Here is a 19,553-nt window from a genome sequence, read left to right as displayed (position 1 = left end):
GAACAAATATGTATGATTAAAACACAGAGAAATGCTGAGAAAAGCAGCTTCCCAGGTGACCATTTGAGTGCTAACTAGCAGCTCCTTAGTGGGAAGTCATTTGAAATGAACTTTGCACGTCAACAAGGTCCTCCAGAAATTCCAATTTTATAAAGTAACAGACTAAACCATTGCCATAACAAGTAAAATACCACCCCACCCTAAAAAAAAAAAAAAAAAGCATGAGGGCAACACTAATTTGGAGGGAGAGGACAACATTACTAACTAACTTTGGTGCCTCCATAGCCAGGTGGGAAGGAGCAGCAGTGCGTAGCACACGCTTCTTGATTAGACCGGGGTTCGAGCCCGTCACCACCAAATACGGAGGATGCGGAAAGGTCAAGGAATGACCACCGCATATTCTCGGAGCAATATGGCCTTAGTTGCTAATGCTCCTAAAAACCAAATAATAATAACAACAACAACAACATTACTAACTAAGGACAACATTACTAACTAAGGACAACATTACTAACTAATCAAGGGCAAAGATAAAAGTTAGCAGGAGGGGAGGGGAAAAAACGTGAATCTTTTCCTTGCCTTCAAATAATCTAACAGGATTATATGATTAAAAGTGTAAATAAGTGAATAAGAAAGTACAAAAACGTGAAAAAGAAATAAAGAATGATTTACCGAGGCATTTTAGGAACAAAAATCCCATTTCTCCAAAACTCTCACTAGAGGGGACAATGTTTACAATCCTGGGATTATAATCCTAGATTAATAGACAGCAAGGAAAACATTTTTGCCATCCTTCTTCTAAGCTTTTATCTTTGCCTTTAATGTTTATTATTATTGTAATTCATTTCCTCCTCACAAATCAGTTATACTTTCATATTCTTTCTTTTTTTTGGGGGGGGATGCATTTCATCAGTCTACTACCTTGTTATAACACTCAAGATTTCTTTAGTTTGTTACAAGGTACATGACGTGGAAAAAATCATTATAAGCTGGTCATATTTCTAGCTTCCCTGGTTAATTAATGGTGTTCTTTGCATATCAGTGGTTGCAAACACTGAGGATGTGCCCATTATGGTTAATGAAATGAATGACTGAGATTGCATCCTATTTTGGAAGCTGCTGAATTTCGCAGAATGATTAACTGTGACCTTCTAATAGTTGGGGGAGGGGACATGTCACAGGTAAATTTAGAGATCTTACACATGCCTGGATTAAAAAAATAACTAATGATTTTTAAACATAATTAAAATTACTCTTTTAAAAAATTAAAATGGTGACCATCCAGCAATGAAAGAGTTCCCTATGATTCTCGTTGGCTATGCTTCCTGGATTTTTTAAGTACAGGGTGAAGATAGTAATGTACTGTTACTGAAAGATTCCAAGTGTTATTTTATTTTATTATACTTGTATATTGCATGTGTCATGCTTTTTTATATTATTATATAAAAAGCATGATATTGTTTTGGAAAAAGTATTAATTATTGTAGTGAAAAAAGCACTATATTAATATATTGTTTTAATGTAACAGCAAACAAGTGGATTATTTTTATCAAGTTTTTATTGCATCAGTATGGCTGGTTTTATATAGAAATTAAGTGATAAATGACCTACACTGGGCAGCCACTTTATTAGGTACACCTACCCTTTTCAAGAAAAGAAGTGCTCCTTTGGTAACAGCACATATTCATATCATGCAACATAAATCAGGTGGATATATATGTAAGGATGTTGTATTTGTGCAATTCAGTGTGAGAATGAGCAAGATGAAATATTTAAGTGACTTTGAATATAGCATAGTAATCAGCACTAAACATGCTAATATGAGTACATTGAAACCTGAAACCCATCATTTCATTCATGATTGTATCTAGGGTGTATCGAGATTTGGTCCAATAATCTAATAACATCCAAGCCAGTAGTGATCCTCCTGTGATTGGAAACAATTCGATGCAAGAAGTCAACAAAGGGTAATAGGAAGGCAACATGCAGTCAATAACAAACCAGGACAACAGTAGTAATCAAAAAAAGCATTCCAGACAAGATATTCTGATTTTTAATAAATGCATTAACCTTGAAACTTGTCATGGGGTATTGCAGCTGACAACTGAACCAGGTTTCACTCCTGTCAGAAAAAAACAAGAAGGTATGGTTACGGTAGGCCCAGGAACACCAACACTTGACAGCGGAGGAACAAAAATCCTGGTTCTTGCTTTCACACTGACACGAGGACCAGAATATGGCAAAAAAAATAAAATAAATAATAAATAAATTTTTTTATTTATTTATTATAGCAGGAGTCCATAGACTCCTGCTATTTTTTTATAGCAGGAGTCTATGGACTCATCTTGCCAGGTGTCAACAATGCAGGATGGTGGCGGCAGAGTAATAATGTGGGAAGTGTTTTCTTAATGCACTGGGCCTCACATGCCAGCAGAGCAATATTTGGATGTCACAGGTTATCTAGAACTTGTTTCTGACCAGACTTATCCCATCATGGCTGCACTATATTCATCTGTGAACACGTTATTCAAACAGATAATGTGCTATGTCACAAAGCCAGAATTGAACAGAACTAGTGCCAGGAAAATGAAATTAATTTGCTGCAGTGGTCTCTCCAGTCGCCAAATGAGTCAACATGGACCAGCATCTCACCACGGTGCACTTTTGACACCTTGTTGAGTTTATTCAGGCTGTTCAGAGGGAACTGCTGGTTAAAACAAGTAACACGGACATAATAGGGCTTACGGAGACGTGGTGCCACCCGAAAATTGGGGATGATGAGTTTCAGTACGGCTTGTATAATGTATTTAGGAAGGATAGAGTAGATAGAAGGGGTGGTGGGGTAATGCTTCTTATCAGAAGCAGCCTGAGTGCGACGATAGCTTTCCCGGATTCAGACATTTCACATGCTAGTATAGAGTCTGTATGGTGTGAGATAGTTGGAAACAAAGGTACAATGCGAGTAGGCGTAATCTACAGACCAGGTGATTGTGAAGACTATGACAAAAGCCTCTACATGCAAATGGAATGGGCAAGTAAGCGTCAATGCCTTATTATGGGTGATTTCAATTTGCCTCTAATTGATTGGAGTAAATGGGAAGGAAACTCGACATGGGGAACAAAATTTTTAAATCAACTAGATGACTGTTATTTGTATCAACATGTCAGGGAAAGTACTAGAGAAAAGAATATCCTAGACCTCATCATCACACATGAATCAGATGACATAACAGGGCTGACAGTAGAAGAACCAGTAGCAGGAAGTGATCACGGAGTTCTACGGTGGATGATGACGAGAGAGGTAGCAGAAGTAAAAGGCAAAGGAATGGGTTTTAATTTCAGAAAAGGAAATTACGATGCCTTAAGGTACTACATGGCCTCTAACTGGGTAGATATCGCACAGAGAATGAATACAATTGAACTGTGGTACGCTTTTAAAACATTAATTACAGATGCCTTGAATGCGTATATACCATTAAAAAAATACTCCACGAGAAGGGTTCCAAGTTGGATGAATAGTGAAGTTGCCACATTACTTGAGTAGAAAAAGGTGGCATGGAAAAGTTACAGAGCAATAAAAAGTACTGAAGCCTATAACAGCTACAAGGTGATGTGTAATAGAGCCACAGAAAAGGTTCGACAGGCAAAGGCAGTTTATGAGAAATCACTAGCAAACAGAGCAAAGAGGGGGGATAAAGAATTCTTCACATGTATAAATGCCAAGAAGAGCAGGACAAACCAGATCGGACCTTTACGTAAGGGAAAGGGGATAGTAATAAATACACCAGCTGCCGTTGCAGATGAACTCAACAGTTATTTTGCATCGATATTTACAAATGAAAAGCCTTTTGTGGCAATGGGAAATTGTGGGAGCGAAGTTAAAAAATATGTAATTAATGATATTGAAATTTCGCAAGATTATTTAATGAAAAAACTTTCAAGCCTACAGACTAGTAAGGCTCCTGGAGTTGATGGAATATACCCTATAATCTTAAGAGAGGCGGCAAGCGAGTGCATTGAACCACTGAGGCTGGTTATGCGAGCATCACTAGACTCTGGGGAGATTCCCTTGGATTGGAAAAGTGCAAATGTATCTCCCATACATAAGGGTGGCTCTAAAAGTGAAGTGGGAAATTATCGACCTGTCAGTCTGACTTCAGTAGTAGGGAAAATCATGGAGGCATTGATCAAGGGTGGAATTCAGGATCATTTGGATCGAATTGAAATTCTCAAGGATACTCAGCATGGTTTTCTAAAGGGAAAATCATGTTTAACAAATCTGGTTCGCTATTTCGAAAGGGTCACTCACGAGCTGGATTTAGGGAATAATTTCGACAGTGTTTATTTAGATTTCAGCAAAGCTTTGACTCAGTCCCACATGAGCGGTTGCTTTATAAGCTGGAACAGGTTGGAATCACTGGGAAAATCCTTAGATGGATAGAAGGATGGCTTCAAGGCAGGAGGCAGAGGGTTGTGATAAATGGCTATTCCTCAGATTGGGTTGATGTAAGAAGTGGGGTTCCCCAAGGATCAGTATTAGGACCACTGTTGTTTTTAATTTTCATAAACGACATTGATGAAGGGATAGAGGGCGTGATGTCTAAATTTGCAGATGATGTTAAAATTGGTAGAGTAGTTAATGATCACTGTCAAGCTGAGCTTCTTCAGAGAGACCTAGATAGACTTCAAGAATGGTCAGAAAAATGGCAGCTGTGCTTTAATCCAACAAAGTGTAAGTTTTGGGAAACAGTAATCCCAAAATAACTTATTCACTTGGTGGAGTTCAACTAAACCCAGTACTGGAGGAAAGGGACTTGGGTGTTACGATACGGTCAGACATGAAATTCTCTGAGCATTGTAAACAGGTTGCAAGGAAGGCCCATGGTGTCCTATCGATGATCTATCGAACTTTTGCAAGTAGAGATAGGGACGTGATAATCCCATTATATAAGGCCTACGTTAGACCACACTTGGAATACTGTGTTCAAGTATGGAGACCGCACCTAAAGAAAGACATCGAGCTTCTTGAAAGGGTGCAAAGAAGGGTAACTCGCCTGGTGAGATCGGCAAAAGGGCGTCCTTATGAAGAAAGACTTCGAATATGTGGGTTGCAGAGTTTGGAAACTAGACACCTTAGAGGAGATTTGATTGAGGTGTTTAAGGCTCTGAGAGGCATCAGTAAAATGAATGAGGACAAAATTTTCAAGATTATAAATGATGCTAGAACTAGGGGACATAAATTCAAGTTACGGGGGGAAATGTTTAGATTGGACTGCAGGAAGTTTTATTTTAGCCAGCGAGTTATAAATTACTGGAATAAGTTGCCTTCATGGGTGGTAGAGGCCGACAGTTTGGGGAAATTCAAAGGTCATCTGGATAGTACTTTCGGGTAAGGGAAGCGCATAGGATGATAGGATTAAATTCCTTTTTATTTAATTTTTAATTTCATTTTATTATTTTTATTTATTTATTAATTATTATTATTTATTTATTTATTTAATTTTTGTTTTTATCATTGTTTTGTTCGGATTTTTTTTTTTTTTTTTTGGCTGGTGCAGCATAAGCCATAGGCTTTCTTGCACCATACGGCCGTTACTAATACTAATACTAAATACTAATACTAAATGGGAACCAATTCACTATTCATTAAGTAGATGTGCATATCCACTTCATTAGGCATTGAAGTAGACACTCAGTGTATATTGTTCCCCTCCCCAGATAGTATAATGAGTTGTGTTATTTTGAGGTCACACTGCAGAAGAATTTTTAGAGAACTCGTTGAATATCAAGTATGCAATATATTTTTATTTACGAATAATACCTGGTAAATCATTTATATTCTGATCTTTCATAAATGCATTAACCTTGTCAGGGTGAAGATAGTACTGTCCGTTAGGCTTTCCAACTTTGGTGGCCAGTCGAGCCAAAAGAATATTATGTGCTAACAAATAAAGGAAAAAAAAAACTATTAATAAAAGAAAACAATTATTTCAAACAAAAAATGTATTACAATATTTCATTTTAAATGAAAAAAAAAAAAAAAAAGACTTTATTATTCAGCTCCCAGTGGACACACACACACACACACACACACACACACACACACACACACACACACACACACACACACACACACACACACACACACACACACACACACACATTTTCAAGATATTACTAGTTGTGTTTTAGGCACATCAGTGACTAGAGATCAAACAGCATCAGGTACTACTCTCCTTATGCAATATCACTTCACTACATCATCATAGCAAGGCACTCTTACTGGCAATATAGCAAATGCATGCTGATCATGGGTTCAGGACAATGCACTTCAGTCCTTTATCCATTTGGAATTTTTACCTTCTCAAATGCTATTTCATTAACCCAAACATATGAACATCAGTAGGTAAAGTCCAAACTGTAAACGGATGTTGCAATCATTCAGCATCTTTTTACTGTCCAACTTCACACTCACAGAAAACTTTTCTTCTTCTTCCTCATTCATTCCTTCAACTTACATTTTTTGGAACAACCTCCCTTCATAGGTATTTCCTAAAAATTAAAATCTACAGAAATTCAAGTCTAACTTCAACAAGTATCTTCTTTCATCTTCTCCACCTTCAACCCATAAAGAACTATAGGTCACTATAGGTGAAGGGATCCTCTTACCAAGAGAGGCTTAAGTTCTGCAAATTGCAGTGGCTGGAGACTAGGCACCTGCGCGGTGATCTGATTGAGGTCTATAAGGCCTTGAATGGGTTGAGCACGCTGAATTCTGATGGGATCCTCCCACTTGTTCAGAATACGAACCTATGGGGACATAAGTTCAAATTAAGAAAGGATAGATGTAGAATAGATGTGCGGAAATTTGCCTTTAGCCAGCGGGTGGTTAATTGCTGGAACAAACTTCCATCTGTCGTTGTGGAAGTTGATAGGTTAAATAAATTTAAGGAGGAACTGGACAGGCAATTGGAGGGTATGGTGTGATTTTTTTTTTTTTTTTTTTTGGCTGGTGCTGCATAAGCTCCTACACTTGCTTTCTTGCATCAAGTGCCACTACTACTACTACTACTACTACTACTACTAATACTTCTCATGCTTGGGGTTTCATTAAAAAAAAAAAAAAAAAAACTCTAAAGAGAACACAGCTGATGATTTCCCAGCCCAAGATTATCAGTATTGTTGAACTGCCAAAGCAGATCATGCAGGATGATCTGGACCATTAACTGAACTTTTTTTATGCAATATTGCTTGAATATTGGATAATTACTTGGATCATATCTCATGTCACATTAGGTTGTAATGCTGCACAGTTTAGATGTAATATCACAGACTGCACTGCTTTGACTCAAGGAAGTTGTGCATCCAGTCAGTATTCACTCTAGTTATGTAGCTACCTTTAATTCAAGCTGATGCAATTTTCTGTGAATGCAACAATGCAATAGACCTCATCAAAAATCAATGTCTTTGGCATGCATCATGCTTGCACTTTTCTGAATGGCAGAAAGCAAATGACCAAGAATAATTAGTATAATGAGTTGTGTTAATGAATTGTTTTCTCAAACTTCCAAATAATGCTGTTGGAATATCACACACTGTACACTCCCATTTTCCAAACTCAGTTTCATGATGCAATGAATGCTTGTACTGGTGGCAGTGGTTGGCTGACCATGTGCATACGGTTAGTTAGTGAATGCTTTACAGCATTCTGAAAACTTGTGACATCAGTACATACTTATACTTGTACATAATAAGATCCCTTCACCATACTGTGCACATAACCTGAGTAGAATTCTGATGAGTTGATATGGAACAGTACGGTATTTGATAATATGGCACTGTTCCATATTCAGAGTGACAGGGCCCAGTGCCATCTTCTATTGTGCATCTAAGGCACAGAAGCCATATGGCAAGAAGTGAGAGCAGTGTTCATGTGGTAAGCATAAAAAAAAAAAAAAAAAATAGTTTCATCATACTGGTGTTCAGCTCATTAAAAATTAAAGTGAACCTTTAAATTGCTCTAATAAATTATTAAAAACTTATTTTAAAAAATTAGGGATGAAAGAATGGTAAATATTTACAAAAAATTAAAATGCAGTTACCATTTTTCTCTCTGTTTTCAGTATCTCATAAAACCTAATTGCAATCATGTGCCTACAGATGACACAATAATTCTATTGAAATACAACTTTTTTTTTTTTTTTTTCATAGCCTTGGTTGCTTGAGAATGTTTACAGGTAAATCTCGTATAACACGGTAGTTAGGTTCCTATAAAATGTTGTGTTGTGCGAAACCATATTACATGGGACTAAGAAAAAGTATAAAAAGGAGAGGGTTACATTCCAAAATCTAACAAAAATACACTATTTCGTTAACAAAATGTTAAAAAAACTAAAAATACACCATTCTAGACTTTGTGTATCTTCTGCTTTCTTTAAAAAATCAGTAATCTGGGTTTATTTGCTTTTGCTTGATAAATCTTTGTGAATTTCATCATATGGAACTAAGTATTTTTGAAGCATCCTTTTGAACTTTGGGCTCCTTTCATTCAAGAATCTGCATTAAAAAAAATATGATTCTAATTGCTTGGCTAACTTTAGGCTTTCCTGCATGCTTTTTAGTATAAAATTTGGAAGTTTAGAATTTTCATCTGCGCTATCATCCTCTGAATTGATTTGGTTTACCTCTGATGCCATTTCCACCAAATCTGCTTCACCAGCCTCTTTTTTACCATTCTTGAACGTCTTCAGTAATCATATCTTTTTTTTATTTTTTTAGGAGCATAGGCGACTAAGGCCATGTTATTCTGTGTATACTGTCTATAAATTGTGTGTCCCGAGATCGATTTTCTGTTTTGTTGGACGCAAGTTTGCAGGAGAAAAAACTATGCTACCCTTGCCTGAGCCCGACTAGCTCAACCACGTTGTGGAAAAGACCCATAAAAATTCCTCCCATCATCAATGGGATTCGAACTCAAGTCTTTTCCACCTGGTGTGGGGAGAAGGACAATTCTATCAACTGTGCTACCCACAAGGGCTTCAGTAGTCATACAACAAAACCTTCCCATCCTACCAACATAGCAAGTTCTACTATCGCACCGGTTCTATTTTCTGCCGGTTCGATCATATTTCCTGAATGAACTGACTCTGGCCATACATTTTTCAACACACATTTAAAGTTAACCATTTTACTTCTTTCAGTGATAAAGCTATGATTCTGATACAATCCACAACCGAGAAATGTATCCATGTCCCCATTACTTCGGTAGATCAGAATCAATATTTTCCAAAATCTATTGTAACGATTTTCTGATGTAATGAGTTTTAAAGTTGGATATAATGCCTTGATCTAATGGCTGAATAAAAGAAGTCGTATTAACCTAGTACAACTGTGGTGTTAGGAACATAACTTCAACGTTTAGATGACTTAAATCTTTTGGATGGCCCTGTGTGCTATACAATATTAATAAAACTTTGAAATCTAGATTTTTTCACAAGTTCAATAGCACAAAACATAACAAGGGAATTTCCCAACAAAATAAAATACAGGGATTTCTCAATAATTTTTATTGACTAGCGAGTCAACAGCAGGGATTCAAAAAAGAATGGAAATGTTGAAAAATCACATCCAGCGTAATAGCAGGGTTTCCCCCGCACAAAAGCTCAAAAATACCGTTATGCGAATTTTACCGAATTTCTCTAACCACGTTAGAGTGAAACCATGTTATATAAGTACTGCGTTGTGCGAGGATTGCCGCAGTTTATCAATCATGTTAGAGCAAAACCGTATTGTAGAAGTACCGTGTTATACAGGGGTTGCCTGTATTTATGAAATGAAGAGAAGACCTCATTTCAAAAATGTTAACTTCCTCAAAATTTCATCTTATTTAACCATTATTCTTCAATCTTATTTAACTATTTATATATCTGGTCTTGGCACCTCCATAGCCAGGTGGGCAGGAGCAGCCGCGCGTAGCACATGCTTCTTGATTAGACCGAGGTTCGAGCCCGTGACCACCAAATACGGAGGATGCGGAAAGGTCAGGGAATGACCAACGCATATCCCCGGAGCAATATGGCCTTAGTTGCTAATGCTCCTAAAAAAAAAAAACCAAATAACAACAACATCTGGTCTTTGGTTATCACTGTTTTAATTGTTTTATTTGTAGTCCCATTACTTTTTACATAACATTTTTATATAACTTTTTACATTACATAACATTTTTATCTATGAATGATTTATTCATAACAAAAGTGACATAGCTATTAAATATATGAAACAAAGATCACTCAGCACTGGAATATGAAACTTATTTTCAACATATAAAACATGCAGCAGGTGGTGGTATAAAAGAAATATCATATTCAATTGTAATCTTGTAGTTAATGAACAATTAATTGGAGTTTCTTTCTGCCCCATTTCAAATACATATTGAAAGCTCACTATATGCATTCTCCTTATACATAAATTATAGCATAAAACTCCATACATTACAATAATAATCTTTATTGAAATCGCACAACAGAATGTGGAAATAAATACAACTGATGCATTATCTTGCATACAAACAATGAATGACTGCATAAAATTGATTTGGCACCTTCCAACTGTTTCCCCATCCTATTCTGGAGTGTTATCACAGAGAAAGGTATTTACAATTTCATCCTTATTCTTAAGGAGAGTGAAGAGGAGCAACAAATAAAATCCATACTTTCTACAAATTTCACTTTTGTTAATACTGCTATTGTCAGAGGCACTTTTAACATTTCAAATTTTATCTATAAATCTATACTTTATGTTTATTTTCCATTCCAATAAGCTTTATCTTTACAGAAGATAATATATGCCAAATACCTATAAAGTTAACTGCTCACATGAGCTTAAAAATTTAGAAATTAATAGACCTGCATCAGCATTTCTTTTCACAGACCAATAAAAGGAAGAGTATCACAGGGTTGTGCTAAGGCCCTTTAAAGTTCATTCATGAATATTGATGATACTGATGCAGATATGTCAAGTTTAAACATCTTAAGTTTTCTGATGATTCAAAGGCAGACGGAGTGGTTAATGATATTAATCAGACTATGCTACTGAGATTTACACTGATAAATTCAAGGTAATTGCATTTAGGTAGCAGTAATCCTAGAATAACATACCATTTGGATAGCACCAAAGTGAAGGTAGTTAACAAAGAAAAAGATCTAAGAGGTAATGGCATGGCCTGACATGAAATTGTCTGAGGAATGCAGAGAGGCTGCTGCAACAGCTCACAGTTTTCTATCAATGATATACAAGAACTTTGCCAGGAGCAACAAAGGGATGATTATTCTACTGTGCAAGGTAATAGTTAGACCACAGATTGAATACTATGTAAATACAGTATATGGAAACAGCACATCTGCCTGGTGGCCTAAGTGAAGTGTTTAAGCCTTTAAAAGAGTTGAGTAAACTACACACTGATGGTTTTACTCTACCTTTGCTCTACACATACAAAAGGACAAATTTAAATTAAAAATTATAGATGCCTTCAGCCAGAGAGTAACTGATTGTTGAAACTATCTAGTGTTATGGAAGTGAGTAGTTTGAATACATTTAAAGAAAGATTGAACAAATTATTAGTAGAAATGAGAAAACAAAGCAGTTAATAGTTTTATTTTTCCACCCTTCTTGGCTGATGCTGTATAAAATTGCTACCTCAACATTTTGCCAATACTAATACAAACGTGTTTTTGAAGGGGTAAAAGCAATACTATTAAGATTCAAGGGACAGATTTCACTTCAACAATCTAAATAAAATAAAATTTGTATATTAAACTGGCCTCAATTTTTATCATTATGTTCCCACCCAAAACCAACCCTTCAGATTAAATTATGTTCAATTTATAAACAAATGCTATTATCCACTAACATAATAGAGGTGAATCCACTATACATTTAAAAATCTGAGACACCACCACGACAGCTTTTTATCAGCTGACAGACAGTCTCTATTATTAAACATATCCTGAACTGTGAATAATATATTTTGTCCAAATAAACAGTCATACACTGTATAAGTAAAACTATTTAACCATACTGTGGACATTATAGGTCGTTTCCAAGTTCTACAGACCTTTAGTCCATAGAACTGGGTGTATTTGCCCCATGCAGTACAATACCATGGGCCTGCATGGTGATACTTAATTCCACACAATGCAGAGGCATATTCATTTCCATACACCATTTGGCTGTTCACATAAACAAAATACATTATTCACAGTTCAGCATATGTTTGTTAATAGAGATCACCAGACGACTGATGAAAAGCCAGTGAATCCTGAAACAGGCTGTCCTGGCAGGCAGTGTCTTAAATTTTTAAATGTTTAGTGGGTTTTCCTTTGTGTCCAAAAAAATCTAATAATCACCATGGCTAGTAACAATGAGAGAGATGGCCCCCGAGTCCCTGGTGTCCCTTAAATGGGACAGAGTTGCTAAGAATTCCCGGGTGGCAAAAACTTTCATCAGGAAAAATAGGAACATGGAATGTTAGAATCTTATATGAAGCTGGGAAACTGGCAAATGTGGCTAGGGAAATGAAATGTTGTGAAGTAGAAATTCTCGGTTTAAGTGAGACCAGATGGACTAACTCAGGAATCTGCCATTCTGATGGTATGGTCTTATACTACTCTGGGACAGGTGACAATACACATAAAAACAGTGTGGGAATTATGATCCATGATTCACTGAAGAAATCAGTAGTTAATTTTATTCCATACTCGGATCACATTATTATGCACCTACAGCGGATAAGAGTGATGATGTTATTGCAGAATTCTACAGGCAATTGAAAGACATCACAAGTTGTTGTTATTTGGTTTTTTAGGAGCATTAGCAACTAAGGCCATATTGCTCCAGGGATATGCGGTGGTCATTCCCTGACCTTTCCGCAACCTCCGTATTTGGTGGTCACAGGCTCGAACCTCGGTCTAATCAAGAAGTGTGTGCTATGCACTGCTGCTCCTACCTATCTGGCTACATAGGCGTAAACATCACAAGTAACACAAAAAAACATGAAGTATAAATATCATCATAAGAGACTTTAATGCCAAAATCGGCAAAGGAAAGGTACTTGACATTGTGGGTGATTTTGGACTAAGTTTACAAAATGAGCGAGGAGATTGGTTCATACAGTTCTGTCAAGAGGAGAGCATGATATTAGATGGCTCTATATTTAGAAATCCCCCCCCCCAAAGACAAACCAGGGACTTAGAAATCAGATTGACTTCATACTGATAAATAAGCATTTTAGGAATAGTCTCAAAGGAGCCAAAACCTATTATCAAAAACAGGTTGAGGTTCATTAAGAAAGGAAATAAGACAAGCAGATTAAATTGTGAAAAATTCAAGGCCTCAACTATGAAAGAAAAACTGAGTAAAGGGTTGAATATAAAATTAAACAGCAGAGTAAGAGCTGAAGATGTAAATGACGAATGGAAGGAGTTTGGCAAGATTGTTATCAGTACTGGAAAAGAAATTCTAAGTGATGAAAAACAACCTGCAAAAAAGCAGTGGATGACAGAAGAGATCCTAAACCTAATGGATGAAAGAAGGAAGTTGAAAAATGGTGCTCCAACTAAATACCAGCAGATCAAAAAAATGATAAAGAGAAAAATTAAGGAAGCAAAAGAAGAGTGGATGCTAGAAAAATCAACAGAGATAGCAGAATTAGAACAAAAGCATGATAATTTCCATCTACATAATAAGCTAAAAGAATTAACAGGAAATACAAACAGAAGGATGCCCAGAATCAATTAGTTTTAAGAGGTAATGACAGAAAGAAGATGTGGGAAACTTACATCAAGATGCTTTTTTTGATGATGCTAGACAAGATGTAAATGTTGAAATACCTATGGAGGAAGGCCTTGAAATTCTAGTCTGAAGTAAAATAGGGCTCTGGGAGTGGCAAAGACTGGCAAGGCAGTTGGTTAGGATCAAATCCCAATTGAAAGAGTGAAACTTCTAGATGAAGAAAATCTGAAAGACCTAACCAAAATATTCAATAAAATATATTTAAATGGAACACTACCTAACGATTGGTTGAGGTCCTAGTTCATCCCTGTTCCAAAGAAGAACATCATCACCTCATGCAATGATTTTTGTCTTATTAGTCTGATGAGCCACATGTTGAAGCTGCTGCTATGGATAATCCAAAACAGGATTTACAAAAAATTTGAATCAGTGATCTCTGACATTTGGATTCCGAAGCAGTCTAGGCACAAGAGAAGCTCTCCTAGGTATAAACATGTTGTTACAAAGATGTAGAGAACACCAGAAGACAGTATTCATCTGCTTCATAGACTTTGAAAAGGCTTGCGATTGGGTACAACATGTAAGCTTATAGAAGTACTTAAAAAGCTAGATCTTGATGGACGGGACATCAGATTCGTCAAAGAAATCTACTGGAATCAAACAGCCACTTTAAGTGTCAAAGAGGGTGAAACTGATGAGATCAATATAAAAAGAGGGGTAAAGCACGGGTGTATTCTCTCCCCCATGCTATTTAACATCTATTCTGAAGTTATTTTCCAAAATGCATTGTGGAAAAGGAAAGAAGGAATTAAAATAAATGGTCAGCTAATAAATAACATATGATATGCTGACGATACTGCTATATTCACAGAAAATATAGATCTTCAATTGCTTTTGGACTGTATTAACAACAAATGTAATGATATGGGTTAAAGAATCAATGTCAACAAGACCAAATACATGATGTGAGTAAATCTCCAGTAAGCTAAGTCCAGCTATTATTGAATGGAGCTCCAATAGATAGTGACTCATTTTAAATACTTTGGTAGTTGGCTAAATGCTGATCTAGATCCGGAAGCAGAAATATAAAAGCAAGAATAGAGGTTGCAAGGAATGCCTTTACAAAATAAAGAACAATGCCGTATCACAAAGCTCTAGATCTGTCAATCAGACTGAAATTTGTTAGGCGCTATGTGTGTGGTCCATACTATTATATGGAGTTGAAACTTAGATGCTGAAAACATCAAGCATGAAAAAATAGAGGCCTTCGAAATGTGGATCTACAGACACATGCTAAAAATATCTTGGTTAGATAAAATCACTAACATTGAAGATTTGAAAAGGGCAGGAAGAAAACGTGAACTGAGCTTAGTGAAGAGATGGAAAACTGCCTACCTGGGACACATCCTTAGAAATGTGAAATATAAATTGCTTCAAGTAATAATAGAGGGAAAGAGAGGAGTGGGGAGGAGGAAACTTTCTTAGCTGAAAACACAACTGCATTTGGACTGGCAGATCAGCTGAGGATCTTTTTCATCTAGCCCAAGACAGAGAGAGAAGTACAGTGTGGTGATTGCCAACCTCCAATAGGAGACGGCATCAAAAGAAGAAGAGGATACAAAAAAATATATTAGTAACTTAAGCAATGAACAATAGCATTTGTCTCTAAGTTAAACATAAACCCAAGCTTTAAGACTGAACACATAGCCTCGGTGTTCAGTGAGTGAAAGGGCTTCATGATTGAAATCAAACAGCAGAACATGCATATTTTATTCGAGAGGCAGGTAAGCATAACCATAAAAAAAAATAAAAAAATTTGAATACTTTTAAAAACTCATGCACTAATTAATAGTAGTAACTGAACTAAATGAAGGATTGTAATCCATTTGTACACATGTTCACTGTTGCCCAATTAAAAGCATATAAAGAAATTATGAAATTTTCTGTTTATACTCCGGGACGACCACACAGTCAGAGGAGTTCACAAGGCAGAGAGAATACAAGAAACAACACCGTATTCAGCAATCAAGGGCTTGAACCCCAGTCACTCAAGGCATGTATACTTATGCACCAGTGCGCCTGACTGCTCAGCTATGGCGGAATGTATTGCCTCAAGTATTTTTCACAGAATGTTGAGGTATCACATTCATGTTCCTGAATGGGATACCTCAACAGGTCCCTTGAAATACAAAGGACATCACTTTGAGAACTTCATATGCTATGCTGGCAGGCTTCGTATTTGAACCCATAGTTTGAAATGCATGGTGATTATTTTATTAATTAAATACTGTATACTGCATAGTAAAAATTTTATCTTGCAATTTAGACTAATTTTTTTTATTTGCAATTTTTCTCCCTATTCCTCAAAAAAAAAAAAATAAATAAAAATAAAATTAAATTAAAAAGTTTCAAATAATTCTGCTCTCTCTGCTGAAGCTATGCAGTTAAGTAAAAGAATAGATAAGAAATAAATAACAGGAAGCCTATATATAACAACAACAAAATTCAAGAAATACATTTTACATACCTATTCCAACAGAGGCAGTACACCCAGTTTCCTCTTCAATTTTCTCTCTGAGAAATGAAGCAAATTCAAGTGGTGTAACTCCTACTTCTTTAATTATCTTTGTGCAGTCTATAAACATTTCATCACAACTGACAGCTTCAATATCCAGAGTACAACTGTTAATAAATAAAAGTCACACATATATAGTGTGTATATGTTTACAGGATTTTTTACCTCCTTAATCTTACATATGAAAAATTCTTTTTTAAATATAAAGCATAGCAGATTACTCATACTCATTAATTTTGAAAATGATTTTCATTTGCACTTATAAGCTGAAATCTTTAAGTGAGGTATAAATAATGAAATCAGAATTTTTTTTAACAGACTGTTCAATTAAAATGGATCTAGTTTCACATTTCTGTTATTCTGCTTAGACTGGAAGTTATAATGTTATTCATTAAATTCAAAAAAATATATAAGTACACTGCTGGTGCTGGACCTGTTACCATAGCCATCAAGTTTTGATGTTTAGTTCAATGGGAGGGTGAAAAATGAAGTCTTAAAAATGTATTTAAAATCATCAGGTGGGTGCAATTTTGTCTCTTCCATGTGGCAACCAACCTCCACCCGCAATACTAAAATTTATCCAAATTATTTCAATTTCTAATCGACTACTTTTCTGTGGATGGGAAAGTTGTTCTCTGCCATTAGTTTCATTCAATTAGGCAAGTTCTTTAAACCCATGATATAAACATTATAGAAAGATTGGGAAGGGGGTTAAACCAGTTTAAAGTTAAGAAAAAAAAAACTGGAAATTATATATTTCTTTTAATTTGAGGTTAAAATTAAATTACAAGCTCAATGACTCTTCTGCTGTTGCTTCTGTTCATTAATATTCATGAAATGAAGCACTTTTTTTGAAATAGTCATGCACATATCATTATTCACATTTAAGTGGTTTCTGGCCTTTGTTTTGATATGTATGAGTGATGAAAATCCCACCTCTCCTAAGTAAGCTGTCACAAATGTGACAAGTATCTCCAGTGCTGTCTTGGCCAGTCATGAAAATGCCTTCATTGTTTCCAACTCCATTTGAATTCATCCATTGGCTATAATTCAATGAGATCATCTTTCATTAAGTCACTACTATTGTTGATGGAATCAAGGTTAAAAAGTATCCATTTCTGTGGATATTGGATCCATTTGGAAAGAGTTGCTTTACTGTTGCAAATGCTCTGTAACTTCAGGTGAAATGGTGATTCCCTAATTTTCCAACAAAAAGGCTTCTTTAAGCAAAGGAAAGTTAGCAAAATTTCTTTTCTCAACATGCTTTATCAAAATTGGAAGTTTTCAAATAAAAGCACACAACTTCTCTCTGGCCATTACCATGTACATCCCAAATCCTTGCATCGATGTGTTTAATTCATTAAGGTGTGTGAATATACTTGACATGTACACCAGGTAAAGGATAGACTCTAGACTATTTTTTTTAAGTCATCGACAAAATTACTGCTTTTCTTAGAAGAAACAATTATTTCTTTGTGCATTTCATACACACACTTTAACATTCGTCCCTGGGAAAGACATTTCTGTGTGGAAAAGAAGCCCAAGTATGCTCAGCACCAATTTCTTCACAAAAAACACAGAAGAGGTCATGGCACATGTCCACTGATAAAGTTTACTATGGTCACCAGGCAGACAAAGTTATCCTTAATTTTGCTGGCAATCTTTGCAAGAATTGCATGTTGGTGCAACATACAAAGGTAATCATAATGTGAGGTATTTCTTTTTTATATATATATGCAATAAACTCTGAATTTTTGCCTAACATGGCAGGGTTGCTATCAGTGCAAATTGATCCTATCACATCAATCTCATGCTTCAAAAAAAGCCTTTGATATGATTAAATGCATTCATTTTTTTTATAGTTAATTGCAATGGCTCAAAAAGTAAGCATTTTTCAAAAATTACATACCATACAAACACCTATCAATAACAGTGGACTAGTCTAGCTGAATAAGGCGCCTCCGTAGCCAGGCGAAAAGGAGCAGCAGTGCGTAGCACATGCTTCTTGATTATACCGGGGTTTGAGCCCATCACCACCAAATACGGAGGATGCGGAAAGGTCAGGGAATGACCACCGCATATCCTGGAGCAATATGGCCTTAGTTGCTAATGCTCCTAAAAACCAAATAACAAACAACAACTAGCTGAATACCCAATTTAAGTGCAGTAGATTTGATATCTTCTATAACTTGCTGTAAGATATCCTGGCTTATTTCATGAATCCAAAAATGAATCATGTCATTTGATAGGGGAACCTGTTGAAGCTTAATTTTTTTAAAATTTCCAGTGCATAAGGTTCCACTAATTCTTCAGCAATTGTATAAGGCTTCTTTTTCTTGGCACATAAATATGCAACTTGACTTGATAGGATGCTTGTAACAAAGGCACAAACTCAAATTTGCTCATGGTTCTACTAGTATTGAATCATGTCCTCTTAGATTTCAGAGTATCAAGATTATGTCCAGCAGTTTCACCACTATGTTGTTTGTTTAAATGTTCAGATAGCTTTGATGATTTGAGATTTGAATTTGAAAATAATGAGCAGCACAATACACATTGCGATCTTTGTGTTCCATCTTTTTCATACAAGTGAAACCAATACAGGAACTCCCCAACTTACGTAAGGGTTGCGTTCCGTTTTTGCGTAACGCTACATAAGTTGGAATTTCCCTCATGCTTGTGCAGCACTTGCAACTGTGCTCGCTGAATTGATTGAATCAAAAAAGAAATGTTCAACGTACATGTAAATTCATTGAAATTCAAACATGTTGATGCCAAAGATGGGTTCAACAAACACGACTTTGGCATCAACCTCCAACTGAAGTAGCTCTGCAACCTTTACAATCTTATCTGTAACCGCTTCATATGATTCGTCTTTCTCGAATCCTTCGAAGCCTTTTATGTGCTGTGGGCATATTTTCTTCCATGCACCATTTAAATAACTTTTAGTAATTTCCGCCCAGGCCTTATTAATGTTTAAGGTGGTATGGTAAATATTATTGTAAGATTTCCAAAAGTCTCTTAATGTAAAATTTTTCTCACAGTCTACTGCAGACAATGCCTGAGCAAATGTTTTGCGTAAATAGTATGCTTTTAAATTCGAAATAACACCCTGATCCATAGGTTGGATGAGTAAAGTCGTGTTTGGTGGTAGAAATAAGACTCTCATGTTTGAATTGAAATCACCTAG

General features: G+C 36.0%; 1 protein-coding gene across 1 annotated transcript in view; it reads right to left on the bottom strand.

The window, feature by feature from the left end:
* LOC150085296 (translesion synthesis protein REV1-like) overlaps positions 1–19,553 on the bottom strand; it is a 195,165-nt gene that overhangs the window by 98,340 nt on the left and 77,272 nt on the right. Inside the window, exons 8-9 of the mRNA XM_090374516.1 lie at positions 16,316–16,470; positions 5,822–5,941 (exon numbers count right to left, since the gene is read on the bottom strand). Coding sequence (XP_090230642.1) covers positions 5,822–5,941; positions 16,316–16,470 — 275 coding nt within the window. The remainder of the gene's footprint in view (positions 1–5,821; positions 5,942–16,315; positions 16,471–19,553) is intronic.

Source organism: Mastigoproctus giganteus, chromosome 5 (genome assembly GCF_048544385.1).
Source record: "Mastigoproctus giganteus isolate SK-2022 chromosome 5, ASM4854438v1, whole genome shotgun sequence".
Lineage (NCBI taxonomy): Eukaryota > Metazoa > Arthropoda > Arachnida > Uropygi > Thelyphonidae > Mastigoproctus > Mastigoproctus giganteus.
This window is presented reverse-complemented; position numbering and strand designations above follow the sequence as displayed.